Raw genomic sequence first — 14,630 nt, forward strand, 5'->3', positions numbered from 1 at the left:
CCTTTCACCTCCCCTGACCTCCCTATTTCCCCCACTTCTACTTCCTCTTTTATCCTCTCCTCAACTGCATTCCCACTCTGATCGTGAAGGTATTCACCAATAGGCTATGAGCCAGACCCTCAAATTTTCGACATTATGCTCAATCAGAGGGAGGATGACTAACAGTTATTTTTGGCAAGGCCAGGGACCCTAGTGCTGAAAAAAATGTGATAACAGTGTGAAACTCTTAGCCGTATCTGTGTTATCATCACATTTGTCAGACCACCCCAATAACGCTTTTGGTAATTTTTCCGCCTAAGATTTAGGGGGTAGGGTTCGTTTTGGGGCTTTCAAATAATATCTCCTATATGTATCAGTTAGTGTTGTATACCAGGTGAAAGGTAATTGAATTATCTTTCACATGATGTATAGAAAGTGCCTGTGTGATATATAGTAACCTCTTTATGATCATTAAAACATAATTATTTCCGCCAACCCTCAAAAATTTATCACAAAATCCCCAATGAAAACAAAATTAGGCAAAAATTCAGTTTGGCGGATATTAAATGAATTTTTGAATTTGAGAAACACACAGTATGATTAAAGTCAAATTTGGGCCTTAAATCTCATACACCTTGATAAAGATGAGAAAATCCAATATACAGTAGTTGCTGTAACCATGACCTAAAATCCATAAATGTATATCTTTCCGCTCTTATGATATATTGATTTACATTTTACGATTTTTGACCGACAGCATGTATATAGTTTGTATACCATTATTGGTCTAAAAATAGTATATATAATATTGGGATGTCAGCCATATATAGGCCAAAAAGTACTGAAATTGGTGTCAGAAATGTCTAATTCTAAAAATATGAAGGCATTATGACCAAACTGTATGTGGTGTTCTTGAATATACCACAGACGTATGATGCATGTGATGATTAACCTACTCCATGTATATGTATGTATCATGATGTACCCTAACTTGGCGAGATAATTTACATCATATTCATGCAAACGTTTCTTGTAGTGTTGCATCATATCCATACAACACATCTTGTAGTGTTGTATGGTTCTCTTATATTACCAGCTATACATAAAGTAAACCAAAGGAAAACAATGTACTTTCTATTTAAGCAACATATATTTATAGACATCATACCATAAAGTACACGAGTTATCAATTCAGCGTACACCATATTTGTTACACATATGTACATGATCTTTCTCCATACAGTTCTACAATTCAGAAGTTATCCTCGTCATCGTCGTCGTCTTCTTCATCGTCTTCTGCCGAACTGTCATCACTCTCACCATACACTCTCTGGTTGTCACATGTGGTGAGTTTGCACATGTCTGTGCACTTCAAACCACTGGCCATGCAGACACACATGGGTAGTGTGCATCTTTTCGAACAAGTGCATGCCAGTAAATCCAGAACCGCCTGTGGTGCGGGCTGTCCTTGCATCCAGTCGACTGCCAGCTGCACGCGACCATCCTGGATATCCCAGTGCCATCCTTTCCCGATTGGACTCGGTACTGCTGGATCCATCTTGAGACTCCTCTTCCAAATAGCGGCTTGATAGTTGGCTCGCTGTGCATGTTTGGTTAAGCAGTCTTTGCACGGAGGTAGCTGGTGACTGTCGATCTCTCCCCTCTTGGCACAGAACAGGTGATATCTCAAGTCATTCACCTTCACTGTCCCCGACTTCGGTGCGTACATGAGACAAGTGAAGTTCTCCAATTTATCCATCAGTTCCTCACTGACGTCCCAGTCCTCTCCCAGCTGTGTACATGCATCCTGCACATCTTTGTTGGTTCTGATGAGTTTTAGTGCAGTCAGTTTTCCTCGTCCAGCGAACGTGCTGACTGTGTCGCATCCGGTATAGGCATGCATTCCAATTAGGGCCTGACATACATTTGTGCCGACTGACTTTCCTATTTTCCCTATGTCTAGGATTTTAGCCCTTGCTTTGGTGCCACATTTCTGAAACAACTTGGCATGAATCTTGGTATGAAATGCCAAGCCAATGACAAGTACGTCGGTGTCATCTGAGCTAATAAGCACAGACTGGTATCCATGTGCGGCAGCATGGGCAGCATGCAAGAACAGACGACCATCTGCTTCCTCGTGTGTGCTTTCCAGGGCCACTACTTCTTGGCTAGCATCAGATGTGATCTGATAACACTTGTCATCGCATGTTACAAAGAGAACCTTTCCCTGTAGGCGTCTGATGTACTCTGGTTTCTTCCACTCTTCGACCAGGAACATGATAAGACTTGACTTGTTCCCAACATAGCTGAGAAACTTGCGCCATTGCCTTACAATTTGAGATGCCGTGATGTTTTTCAGCTCAAGTCCAAGTTCTTCCCCCCTGGTTAACCGTTCGCTGTTTTTGATGGAAGTCTCCTTGTAGGTGTCAAAGACGACATCGATCCTCTGGCTACTGCATCCATCCTTCAGGGCCATGGATAGGACAATCATGGCCACTTCGGCAAATGTAGTTTGATCACCTGCCACCTTCTGTATAAGGAGCATCCCGTCAATAATTGTTGCCGAATTGTCGGGTATCCTTTCAGCCGGGGTCACAGTCCTTTGCAAGGCCGTGGCTAGGGCAGCTTTGTTGGTTTTCCGTAGAAGGCCTTCGGGTGTCGCCAGGGCCCATGGCAAGGGACCTAGAGGATGAGATAGCACCTCTGCCATGTGAAGATCTCGGCCCTGTGCCATCACGATAATTCTACCAAATAGAGCTCTGTCTGCTTGAAGAATTACTGCCCTGCCATTGCTTCTGCATTCCTTCTTCTTAGTGAGGTTGCTGAAAGTCTTCAGCTTGTTCAGTTGCAAAGGGTCGTGGAATTTCTTGATTGGTGGGTTGCTCTCAAGTCGCTCAATCTTGAAGTTTGTGTAGCACTTGTGTCCGACTTCCCATGCTTTCTCCAGATCCTTGGCAATATTTGGAGGGGCTGCGCGTGCGGTGGAAATACTGATGAGAGAGCTGGCCATAGTGAATGGGTTCACCCAACTCTGGATCAGAGTTATCAGTGATGATACAGCGTCCTCATCTTTCTTGATCCGTGTTTGCTGCAGATCCGCGTGTTGTACGTGTGTGTTGCTCACATTCACCATTTCCCTCATCTGGCAGAGAAACGCACTCCTGTGTTCGGATGTGACATAGTAGCGCTTCACTGCTCCAGATTTCAAGTTGAACCTGGTAGTGCCACCTGGTGTCTGTGTGTCTTTGTTGACAATGACCTCAGTAGTTTGGTCAACTGGAATGCGTCCAAACGGATTGCTTTTTGACATTTGAACTGAGAAGTACCCATCCGAGAACGCTTGGAAGATGCCAGGGTGCTGCGTTGGAAGGTTTGTCATTTGTGCGTAGTATGCTGATAAATACCGTGCATAGTTGATTTTGTCGTATGCGAAGCACCAAGGAATCATGGCTTGGATAGCAGATAGATGTAATGGCCAATTACCTTCTCGGGAAGCGCGCAGTAGAGCAAGCAAGACCGTTTCAACGATATCCACGTACGACATCCAGAATGACGACAATTCACCATTATCATGACAAAGGTGATGCAGGAATTGCTTCCAAACAGCCTGAACTTCTTCACACGATTGATCTTCCAACAGGTTGTTCCACTGGCTCTCATCTTGTCCCAATTCAGCAACTTCTGCTAACAACGTAGTGACCGTCTGTGTTGCCTCTGGTCGCATCTTTTCCAACCAAGGGAGAAATTCAATCCACGCAAGCCTCATGAATGCTTCGTAGATGCTCTTATGTACACGGACTGCTCGGTTGTACATCTTCCCCTCCATAACCCGATTGAGTGAGCCTTCTGCGACGATTCCTGTTTCGATGCAAAAGTCTCTAAGACCAGCATCTTGGAAACGAGCACCAAGAATCGACATCACATTGTAGATTGTGTGGAACGTGCCGAGGCTAAGTACGATGTTAGCATATGTGTCTGTGTGTTTCCAGACGATCTCGGCAGCCTTAGCATACAGGGCCTGATCCATGACGACGCTTTCAGACTGCTTCAAGATTTCTGCGACTGTGGACATCTCTGTAGCTGGTGCATTTATTGTAGGCATATATCTAACAATATCCTGAGAGATGCTGATAGATGCCCTGACGGTGATGTTGAATCCTGTCCAACTTGGTGTTTTTTGTGTTACTGGGTCCACCTGACGGGCAATGACCCAAAGAAGATTCTTGATTTGAGCAACTTCCATAGCCATCTTGTTTTCCGCTGCAGCTGTTGATAATGTTTGTAGTGGATGAGGCCCAACACGTTCACCTGCAATGTAGACAGGCAGTGTTTCTTCTGTTATGCAGACTGTTCTTTGCTTGAGCTTCTCGATCTTCGGAAGTGGCTCCTTTGGAAGGTGTGGTCCATACATTTTGGCCTGCACTGCAATGCCATTGACTCGATGTGTTGTTCCTTTCCCGGTCAGCGTCTCTTCCAGTCTATCAATGTTATCCCATGCCAAGTTTGTGAATACATACGGCTGGATGCTGCTTGGTAGGACTGTTTGCTCATTTAAGTTTGCTGCAAGTTTTTGAAGACATAGTGCAGTGTCATTTTCCTCCAGTTGAGTGTAGGATATTGCATGTCCAAGATGGTTCAATGTGCGAATTAGTTCTACGTTCCCTGTGAGAGTCTTAACTGCATATGGGAGCAACATGTGTTTGAGGCTTTTGTTGTCCACAGCTCACTGCATAGATAATGTCCTGGCTGAAAGATTGCATCAGCATGATGACCCTGTTTGATGGAAGCTCGTTTTCCGGATCTCCAGTCAAGAGGCCAAGCATAAAGCGCTGGAGATAGACGGGAACGACGAAAGAGTCATTGTCGACGTCGGCTGGATGATAGGGCCATGGAGTTGGTTTGTTATCCTTCCTTATCATCGATCTGATGTGTGTCGATGTCTGATCAATGACTTTGGACATGTTTGATGATTTCCCTTTCCAAATGCTCAGTTGTTGTTTAAGTGTTTGTATTTCTTTGACAGCATCTTGTAGTGTTACATTATCAGGTACGACAATCAGTTTTCCACTGTTGTCTTGAAAGATGTGAACGCTATTTCCAAGATCAGTTTCCAGTTTCCGTGCGAGGTTTTTTCTTGTAGCAGTTCTTATCCCATGCAACCCTCTTGATGTCATTATCGATTGTAGGTGCTCTACCAGCGTTGTCATCCTAACAATTTCCTTATTCGGGATTATATGGTTCCGGATGTATACGAGCAACTCATTGTATGCTTCTTCTTCAGTGTAGTCAGATTCGTTTGTGGCGGCCGTGTTTCTGTCATGTGCATCTTTAGTGCTTGGTCTCGTGTAACTTCTGTAGCAAGAGAAATGGTATCGTGCTTCAGCTGCCACAATGTCTCTACTTGTGGCAGCCATGATTTTCGTGTCACATTTACGCACGGCGCTGTTTCGCAGCGTTTCATCTGCTCTCAGATCAACAGCCTTGCTCAACTTTTCACGGGATGACGTTCCCTTGCACCACTTGGTCTTTCCACAGAATATACAATCCGGTTCATAGATGCGTGATTCCGAAGATGCCCTTCTGGCTTGTCTCTTGCTCGCTGAACATGTTGCAGCAGCATCGTCGGTTAAATTGGATTCAGCTTTTCGTTTCAGTGCTTCCAAATCTCGCTTCATGGTGAACACGCTCCTGCACTGCCTGTGGTAGAATACTCGGGGAATCTCCTTCTCTGGCAGCGACTGAGCAAGGTCGAGAATGGGTGCATGGTTCCGTATTTTGGCCGCATCCAGCAATGTAGTCCACAAATCGAATGTTTGAGGGCTTATGAGCGGATCTTCTGGTTTGACATCTAACGATAGCTTATGAATGATACAAACGTCCTTGGGAACTTTCTGAGTGATCGCAATCTCCATTGCAAGTATTTGTTCAATTGTCTATCTGCGGTACACTCTGTTTCACCACCACCAATATCACCACCACCGTCTCACCTGGAAAGACACATAATATCGAATGAGACCACCACCACCACCACCACTACTACAAATTAGCATCAGTTGCTATAGTTGCTTAAAAATGTATTCTGCACCAACAAATCTACAAAGAGAAATACATTAGATGTCGTGCACCGCTGTCATGGTTGCAAATCACCTAAAATATAATGAAAATATTGACATTGATGACAACATTCGTATTAGCATGTCTACACATATTGCATTGAATTTCATAGCACATCATGATCATATGTGTGAGGATATTGACTCTAATTATACTGTATGTGTGTCTCAAATCGAAACATACCTTTTACATACCTTTTGATTTTTGCCTATTTTTGTTCCTAAAATTGGGGATTTTGTGATGAAGTTTTGAGAGTTGGTGGAAATAATTATGTTTTAATAATCATTATAAAGAGGTTACTATAGATCACACAGGCACTTTCTATACATCATTTGAAAGGTAATTCAATAACCTTTTACCTGATATACCACACTAGCTGATATATACACGTGATATTATTTGAGAGCCAAAAAACTAACCCCACCCCCTAAATCTTAAGCGGGAAAAATGACCCGAAAAGCGATAAATGGGTGATCTGACAAATGTGATAACACAGATACGGCTAAGAGTTTCACACTGCTATCACATTTTTTTCAGCACTAGGGACCTTGGCCTTGCCAAAAATAACTGTTAGCCATCCTCCCTCTGATTGAGCATGGTCGACCCCTCGGCTCATAGCCTACAAATAGCTCAACATTCTTTTCTTCAAGTTTTTGCTTTACTCTTCTAACAGCCCCTCAATAATAATAACAACAATACGTTTGTCGGGGGTAGACAGTGATTACTTTCGTTCAGGTAGATTTGTATAGGTAGGTGCTCCGAATGTCATGAAGAAACCTTGATGTAATAAGTACTTCACTTGTTTAGACCGTGTGTTCGGATTCTGACATCAAGGTGTATCTTCATCCCCATTATGAGGAGTGGGGCATGTTAACTAGCTTAGACAATAAGGGTTAATCAATTCCTTGTATGTTGTTCCCTCTGTGATTTATCCCTATGTCCCTTATGGCACCGCATTAGACACGTTAGAATCGTGCATTTTATGGCATTCAATAAAACATTCCGGAAGCAGGACATTGAGCGCAATGGCTGATAACACCAACTTGGATAGCAACATCGAAGCAGGCAGGTCCGTGGGTTCACGCCCCCAAGCGCAGTGATTGGTTAGAGGGAGCAAAAGGCGCTCGGGGATTGGTGGAACGATGTCAGCGAGAACGTTCTGGAGCCGGCGGGTTAGCACGGACTGGTTGGATTAGGATGAGGATGACGTCAGGGGATGAATTATAAAAGACTGGTGATCCTAACATAGTCTCTCGGTTGCTGGATAGTGGATTAACCGGCCGTCTCCTCGTCTTGGTTCATTGTCTTTCGGCCGTGCCGTGGACGGATGCTCTCTTGTTCGTGATTCAGTCACTGGCTCCTGGGGGAACGAATCGTTCATAGATTCATTCCTGGTTTCATGCGTCGGCACCAGCGGGATAGCATCGTCGTCCTCCTCCTCCTCCTCCTCCTCCTCCTCCTCCTCCTCCTCCTCCTCCTCCTCCTCTCTTACCCTGATGGTCTTCACGCTACCATTTAAATTGTTTAAATTTCCTTTCTCCCATGTCGAATTCTGTATTCTATTATACAGGGACTTCATAGAATTATACTCTTCTTTTTCCTCTTCAAAAGTTTGTCTTTAATAAATCCTTCAACCATACCAACACATACAGCTCTTCCTTTCTACATTCTCTAAACTCACCTTTATATCACCCCTCTAACGTTTTCAAATGTATATCCGACTTGAAAATTTCAAGAACCCCAGCTTGCAATGGAGGTTTGTATTTTATTAATCGTTCCTTTTGTACATCTTCAGTGTCTGTTCCCTCCCCCATTTCTACTTGCCCCTATCCTACAAACCCTATTTCATACCAGCATCCCACTCAATGTCCCCTCCCTCTACTTTCTCCTACCCCCATTCCATCACTACCTTTCCCTCACCCCTCTCCTCTCTCCTCAAACTCTCCCCTCACCCCTCTCCTCCCCTTCAAAACTCTCCTCACCCCCTCTCCTTCAAAACTCACCCCTCCCCTCCCCCCTCCCCTTCAAAACTATTCCCTCACCTCTCCCCTCCCCTTCAAAACTATCCCCTCACCTCTCCCCTCCCCTTCAAAACTATCCTCTCACCTCTCCCCTCCCCTTCAAAACTATCCCCTCACCTCTCCCCTCCCCTTCAAAACTATCCCCTCACCTCTCCCCTTCAAAACTATCCCCTCGCCTCCCTTCAAAACGCCCCTCCCTCACCCCTCCCATTCAAATCTCCCCTCTTCCTCACTCTTTCAAGTAATTCCTTCACCTCCTTCAATTTTCTACTTCCCTCTGCCCCCTCAATAAACTTCTCACTGTGCCTCATCTCATCACCACCTAGCCTTTTGTCCTCATCCTGCCCCCTCTCCTAGCTCTTCTGCAACCTCTGACACACTGTCAACAGCTCTCCCTACCTCCCCTTCTCCTACCTCACTTACCCTACCCCTCCCCTCTTGTATCCAATTCTCCCCCTCCTCAACGGTATGGACCTCAAACATCCTGGGCCTTCACTCAAACATGACTGACCTCTCCATACAGGTTGCATGCTTCCACCACACACCCAGGAGTACCTCTGGCTACGGCTTACCCTCTGCTCCCACCTTTTGTTTTTGTGTATGTTGTACCGTCCACCATCCACTCATCCCAACTCTCTTCCTCATATGTGGTGACTTCAATTTTCATCATACCAGCTAGCTGGGTGTGGGTACCTCTCACACCTACCTGCCATGGCACCTCAGCAAAGGACTTCTGCGACTCATTGGGACTGACCCAATCTGTCAATATGCCGACACAGATCTCAGTCAACGGCACATCATGTCTTCTGGATTTTGTTATGACTAACCTCCCTGCAAATGTCTGCTGTTATTCTTCTGCTCCAATCGGTTCATCTTATCATGTACTTGTTAAAGTGGACATCTCTATGGCCATTCTCAGAGAGCCTCCTCAGCGTCAACGAGTCTAGCATTTCACTCAGGCCGACTGGCATGGCCTTCAAGCAGCCATCAATCATCTGGACTGGTCTCCCATCTCTACTGGCTCTGACATCAAATCATCCTGGGAATTCTTCCAAAGTAAACTTCTCTCTCTCATGCACAGATTTATCCCATCTCGTCTTCAGTTGTCACACCCTTCCTCCCGTCCATGGTACACTGAAGCTTGTGGTGAGGCAGTTGCCATGAAACAACTTACCTTTGCCTCATTGAAGGCAAATCCAACGAAAGGTAATCTCCATTCCTTTCACAAAGCTCGGAACCAGTTTGTGTCTACCCTCAGGAGTGCCAGGAAACACCATCTCTCTACTCTCAAGACTGAACTCTCAAAGTTGTTTCCCTCCTCCAAATCTTGGTGGCATCTGGTCAAATCCGTTTCTGGTGTTTGTTCCCCCCTCCACCCCCTCCCTTACCTCAAACGGCTCCACAGCTGACACTGCACGTGAAAAAGCCGAATGCCTCAACTCTGTGTTTGCCTCAAAATCTTGTGTCCCAAACCCATTTCTGTCTGTACCCACCTTACCCAGTCCAACCCAGCTGCTACTGGACTCTGCGTCCTTCTCTCCTGACAAGGTGGAGAAGTTTCTGTCAATTCTCGACTCTGATTCTGCAACTGGACCAGCCGGCATCAGCCCACAGGTCCTAAAATCCTGCTCCGTCGCTCTTTCATACCCTCTCTCTGTTCTCTTCACGCTCTTTTGCTCAAGGTCATCTGCCATCATCTTGGAAATCAGCAAACATTACCACTTTACACAAAAAGGTGCAAAAACAGATCCTTGCAACTCCAGACCAATCAGCCTGCTCCCAATTATCATGAATGTCATGGAATCCATCATTGCTTCTGATATCAAATCCTTCCTCTTCTCCAATGGCTTGATCCCAGATCATCAATTTGGATTCAGACCAGGTCACACTACTCTGGACATGCTGCTTCAGCTGTCTCAACAATGGATGGAGGTCCTCAATGCCAAACAGGAAATTAGAGCCGTCTCCCTTGACATATCACGTGCCTTCGATACGGTCTGGCACCCTGCCCTGCTCACCAAACTCTCCTTTTATGGTATCCATGGAAATCTCCATGCATGGCTCGCAGACCTCCTCGTCTGTCAGTGGCTCTACATGGAATTATCTCATCTCCCCTTCTTGTCCAGGCTGGAGTTCCTCAAGGCAGCATTATGGGCCCTGTGCTTCTTCTAATCTTCATCAATGATCTCTCTAACCCTCTGGAAATACTCTTTTTGATGACGACTCCACCCTCTGCCGGCTCAATCTTTTCAGATCGACAGGCAGCAGCCTCTTCACTCCGCAAAACTGGATAAAATTACAAGCTGCTCAAACTTGTGGAACTTGTCTTTCAATTCTTATAAATCTCACACACTCAGCATGTCTCTCCCATCCAAAACCTTGATATTTTCTACCCCCATTAATCCACCCCAAACCCACCCCCTTCAAGTTCTCTGTTTTCCTTCCTGAAATCCCCTGTAGTGTCCATTTTGTTTATCCCATGTACCCTGCCCCAGCCCTCCCTCTTCCACAGATCTCCTAATGTCCCTGTTCTCTACTCTTGTGCTTCCTTCTCTGCCACTTCCTTTATTATATGTTCTATGTGTTAGCTCTTATGAGCCTCGACAAAGTATACAAAAAAAAAAAAAAAGGCCAACCTCCAAAGGGGTTTCTACGCTCCTTAGTGGGCATGTGGATTAGTAGTAGTAGTGTTCATGGACGGATTTTCACAGGTACATCACAAGTGCAGGACAAATTGGATTAGTCTATGTGTATATTGGATTAGTTCAACCTGCAATTCTAGCATTAGTAAGCAAGTGCTCAGTTGTGAATGCCAAACAGGCCAATTGCAATATATCGATACTTGCAAACCATAAATAATTAAATGATTAGAGTTAGAATTCTAAGTGAAGGGGATGACAAACGGTTTTGTAAGGAACTAACCAGTCTTGCATTAGTCGTTGAGTTGCAGCATTCACGATGACCTCACAGTCTCGCCCAAGCTGGTTCAGCGTTGTCTGCACCGTTTGGTTTATGGTTTTCTCAATGGTGAGGCACACTTCATCAATCTGATTCAAACAGCGGCTTGGCTGAAGGGTGTAGTAAGAGTTAGTGGTTTAGCGCAAGAAATTGCAAGCATGTCTGGTTTAGTACAATGTCAGCACCTCCAATAATCCATATCTTTTGTTGAACGTAGTGGTATAGTTAAGTGACCAGCATACTGTCCCTCCCCCCATCTCACACTGGTACGCCATTGTGTTCCGGCAAACATTAAACGACCCTGAAACACATTTCAAAATATTTCCTTCAAAGAATTACGAGACTCCTCATGTATGCCATTTCTGCATTCCTGTTGTGCACCAGACATGAAACAAGAACAGCCATGATCAGTGTGTGCAGACTGTAACCTGAGAGGCACTACATTTTTGTTTAAAATGCATTAAGGGACATAATTTTGTGATTGGATACGCCACAAGTCAAGGAATGAATCAGCCTGGTGTCTCCTCTTCCCCCAATCACGGATTTTCGAAGCTGTTCCACGATCTTCACGCACGCTCGAAGCTAAGTCATTGTCACATTTGTATTCTTGTCTAAACTGTTTATCTTACGTGTGTGTACCTTTTAAGTGTCCCTCGGAAGTTTTATCGGGGTTAATCTTTCATACCTGTAAAAAATAGTCGAGTATCTCGTGCCGCGTGCGGCCACGCGGCCTAGTTGTTGAAGCTTCCGACCTGGAGGCTTGGTTTCTCTCCGGGCATCCAAAGTGGTTATTTTTTCATTCGTGCGTTTGTCAAATTTCAACTCGTTACTTTATCGTCCATGCTTTATTGTTTGTTTACAGTTAGTTTTGGTTTGAATTTCCTGTAACTTGTAATTAATTAATCCTATTCTGCGCCTCGTGTGCGGCCTTGTACCCCTGTCGGTGTTTGTTAACTTAAGTCCCCTACATCGTGTTTTGCTTGGCTCTCAGTTTTTCCCTTCTACACCGAACATAATACTCTCTGTCTAACGTTTTAAATCCCCACCCCACCCCACCCACCCCCCCCCCAAAACAAACAAACAAAAAAAAACATTTATTTTTCCTTTCTCCACGTGTGCCGTTGTCTCATCCTGTACTTTGTCCAGGTGTATCGCGGTGCTTTTCGCCCCGCCCCCATTATCTCCTTGCCATCCACCTTTTGCCCTGTTCACGTGACTCGTGGTGGTCCCTCTCGGCCCTCCCCCCGTTGGTATTTTGTGCATATAAGATTGTTCACGGTTCTGTTTAAATATTATTTTAAATATGTTTAACCTTTCCCCTTCAGTGGTTTATTCAGTGGTATATTACAACACGCTGTTTTTCTTCCTATTTAAAAGGCTTTTCTCAATTTCCTCTCCAACTCATTCCACGTCAAAAAAAAGAAATTCAATATCTTATACGTCTCCCTCACTACATGGTCTAAATTCACATTCATTCCATCCCCCCTCCATCGTTCTGAATCGGATTGCTAACTTGAAAATCACAACAAACCCAATTTGTTATCAATGTTCGTCTTTCATTAATCATCCACTTTCTAAACTCCCCTCTTGCCCCTCCCCTCCAAATCCCCCCCCTTACACCTGCACTCCTAAACTCCCCCCTTACACCTACACTCCTAAACTCCCCCCTTTCCCCTCCACTCTTAAACTCCCCCCTTGCCCCTCCACTCCTGAACTCCCCCCCTGCCCTTCCCCTCCTAAAGTCCCCCCTTGCCCCTCCCCTCCAAATCCCCCCCTTGCCCCTCCACTCCTGAACTCCCCCCCTGCCCTTCCCCTCCTAAAGTCCCCCCTTGCCCCTCCCCTCCAAATCCCCCCCCTTGCCCCTACACTCCTAAACTCCCCCCTTGCCCCTCCACTACTAGACTCCCCCCTTGCCCCTCCCCTCCTAAACTCCCGCCTCACTCCTCCCCTTCAAAACTCCCCCCCAACTCCTCCCATTCAAATCTCCCCCCATACCATTCCTCTCAAATTCTCCCTCCTCCCCCCTCCTCAAAGTTGCCTCCTCCCCACCTCGTCTCCCTTCTATCTCATGCCTCCACCCCCCCCAACCTTCTACTGTCCCATGCCCCCCTCAAACAACCCCTCACTCTGCCTCATCCCTTCACCACCAAACCTTTCATCCTCCTCATCCTTCCCTTTCTTGGAACTCTTCTGTAATCTCTGACACTATCAACTGCTCTCCCTACCTCCCCCTCTCATCCTTCATCTTACCCTACTCCTCCCCTCCCCTGTCCTGTACCCGATGCTCCCCCTCTCTCTTCTTTAACGGTATGGACCTCAAACATCCGGGGCCTTCGCTCAAACCTGACTGATCTCTCCATACAGGTTGCTTCTGACAATCCAGACTTGATCTGCTTAACAGAGACTTTCCTCCTTCAAGATGTCTCTGATTCCTCAATATCTCTTCCTGGTTACTCCCTCTTCCGGTATGATAGACCTGAGCCTCGTCCTGGTGGTGGGGTGGCTATCTTTATCAAAAACTCTCTTCCTCATTCTCCTTGCACTGCCCTCTCTCCTCCTCACCCCCAGGAGTACCTCTGGCTACGGCTTCCTCTCCGCTCCCACCTTTTGTTCATATGTGTTCTGTACCGTCCCCCAAACATTGATGACTCAATTTACATTTCACTCTCTGACAACATGGACCAACTTCTATCCACTCATCCCAACTCTCTCTTCCTCATATGTGGTGACTTCAACTGTCATCATGCCACCTGGTTGGGTGTGGGTTCCTCTCTCACCAGTCATGGCACCTCAGCAAAGGACTTCTGTGACTCACTGGGATTGACACAATCTGTCAATTTCCCGACCCGGATCTCAGCCAATGGAGTTTCTTCTCTTCTCGACTTGGTTATGACAAACTTCCCTGCTAATGTCTGCTGCTCTTCTTCTGCTCCAATCGGTTCTTCTGATCATGTGCTTGTCAAAGTGGACATCTCTCTGGCCATTCTCAGAGAGCCTCCTCAGCGTCGAAGAGTCTGGCATTTCACTCAGGCCGACTGGGACGGGCTTCAAGCAGCCATCAATCGTCTGGATTGGTCTCCCATCTCCACCGCCTCTGACATCAATTCTTCCTGGGAATTCTTCCAAAGCAAACTGATCTCTCTCATGCACAGATTTATCCCATCTCGTCTTCAGTTGTCTTACCCTTCCTCCCGTCCATGGTACACCGAATCTTGTGGTGAGGCAGTTGCCCTGAAACAACTTGCCTTTGCCTCTTGGAAGGCTAATCCAACTGAAGGCAATCTCAGTTCCTTCCACCAAGCTCGGAACAAGTGTGTGTCTACCCTCAGGAGTGCCAGGAAGCACTCCCGCCTCTAAACCTGTCTCCTTCCTCCAAATCCTGGTGGCGTCTGGTCAAATCCGTTTCTGGTGTTTGTTCCCCCTCCATCCCCTCCCTTACCTCAAATGGCCACACAGTTGACATCGCACGTGACAAAGCCGAATGCCTCAACTCTGTGTTTGCCTCTAAATCTTTAGTCCCAAACCCATCTCTCTCTGTTCCCACCTTTCCCAGTCGAA

At 45.9% G+C, this 14,630-nt stretch overlaps 1 protein-coding gene across 2 annotated transcripts in view; it reads right to left on the reverse strand.

The window, feature by feature from the left end:
- LOC137439616 (uncharacterized) overlaps positions 1-14,630 on the reverse strand; it is a 38,399-nt gene that overhangs the window by 5,566 nt on the left and 18,203 nt on the right. For both annotated transcript variants that reach the window (XR_010986959.2, XM_068135543.2), the window contains exon 8: positions 11,037-11,182. Coding sequence is in view for 1 of the 2 variants with exons in the window: in XM_068135543.2 (XP_067991644.2) it covers positions 11,037-11,182 (146 nt within the window). In the remaining variant the exon portion in view is untranslated. The remainder of the gene's footprint in view (positions 1-11,036; positions 11,183-14,630) is intronic.

The sequence above is a fragment of the Myxine glutinosa genome, chromosome 14, assembly GCF_964187855.1.
Source record: "Myxine glutinosa chromosome 14, kmMyxGlut1.1, whole genome shotgun sequence".
Classification (NCBI taxonomy): domain Eukaryota; kingdom Metazoa; phylum Chordata; class Myxini; order Myxiniformes; family Myxinidae; genus Myxine; species Myxine glutinosa.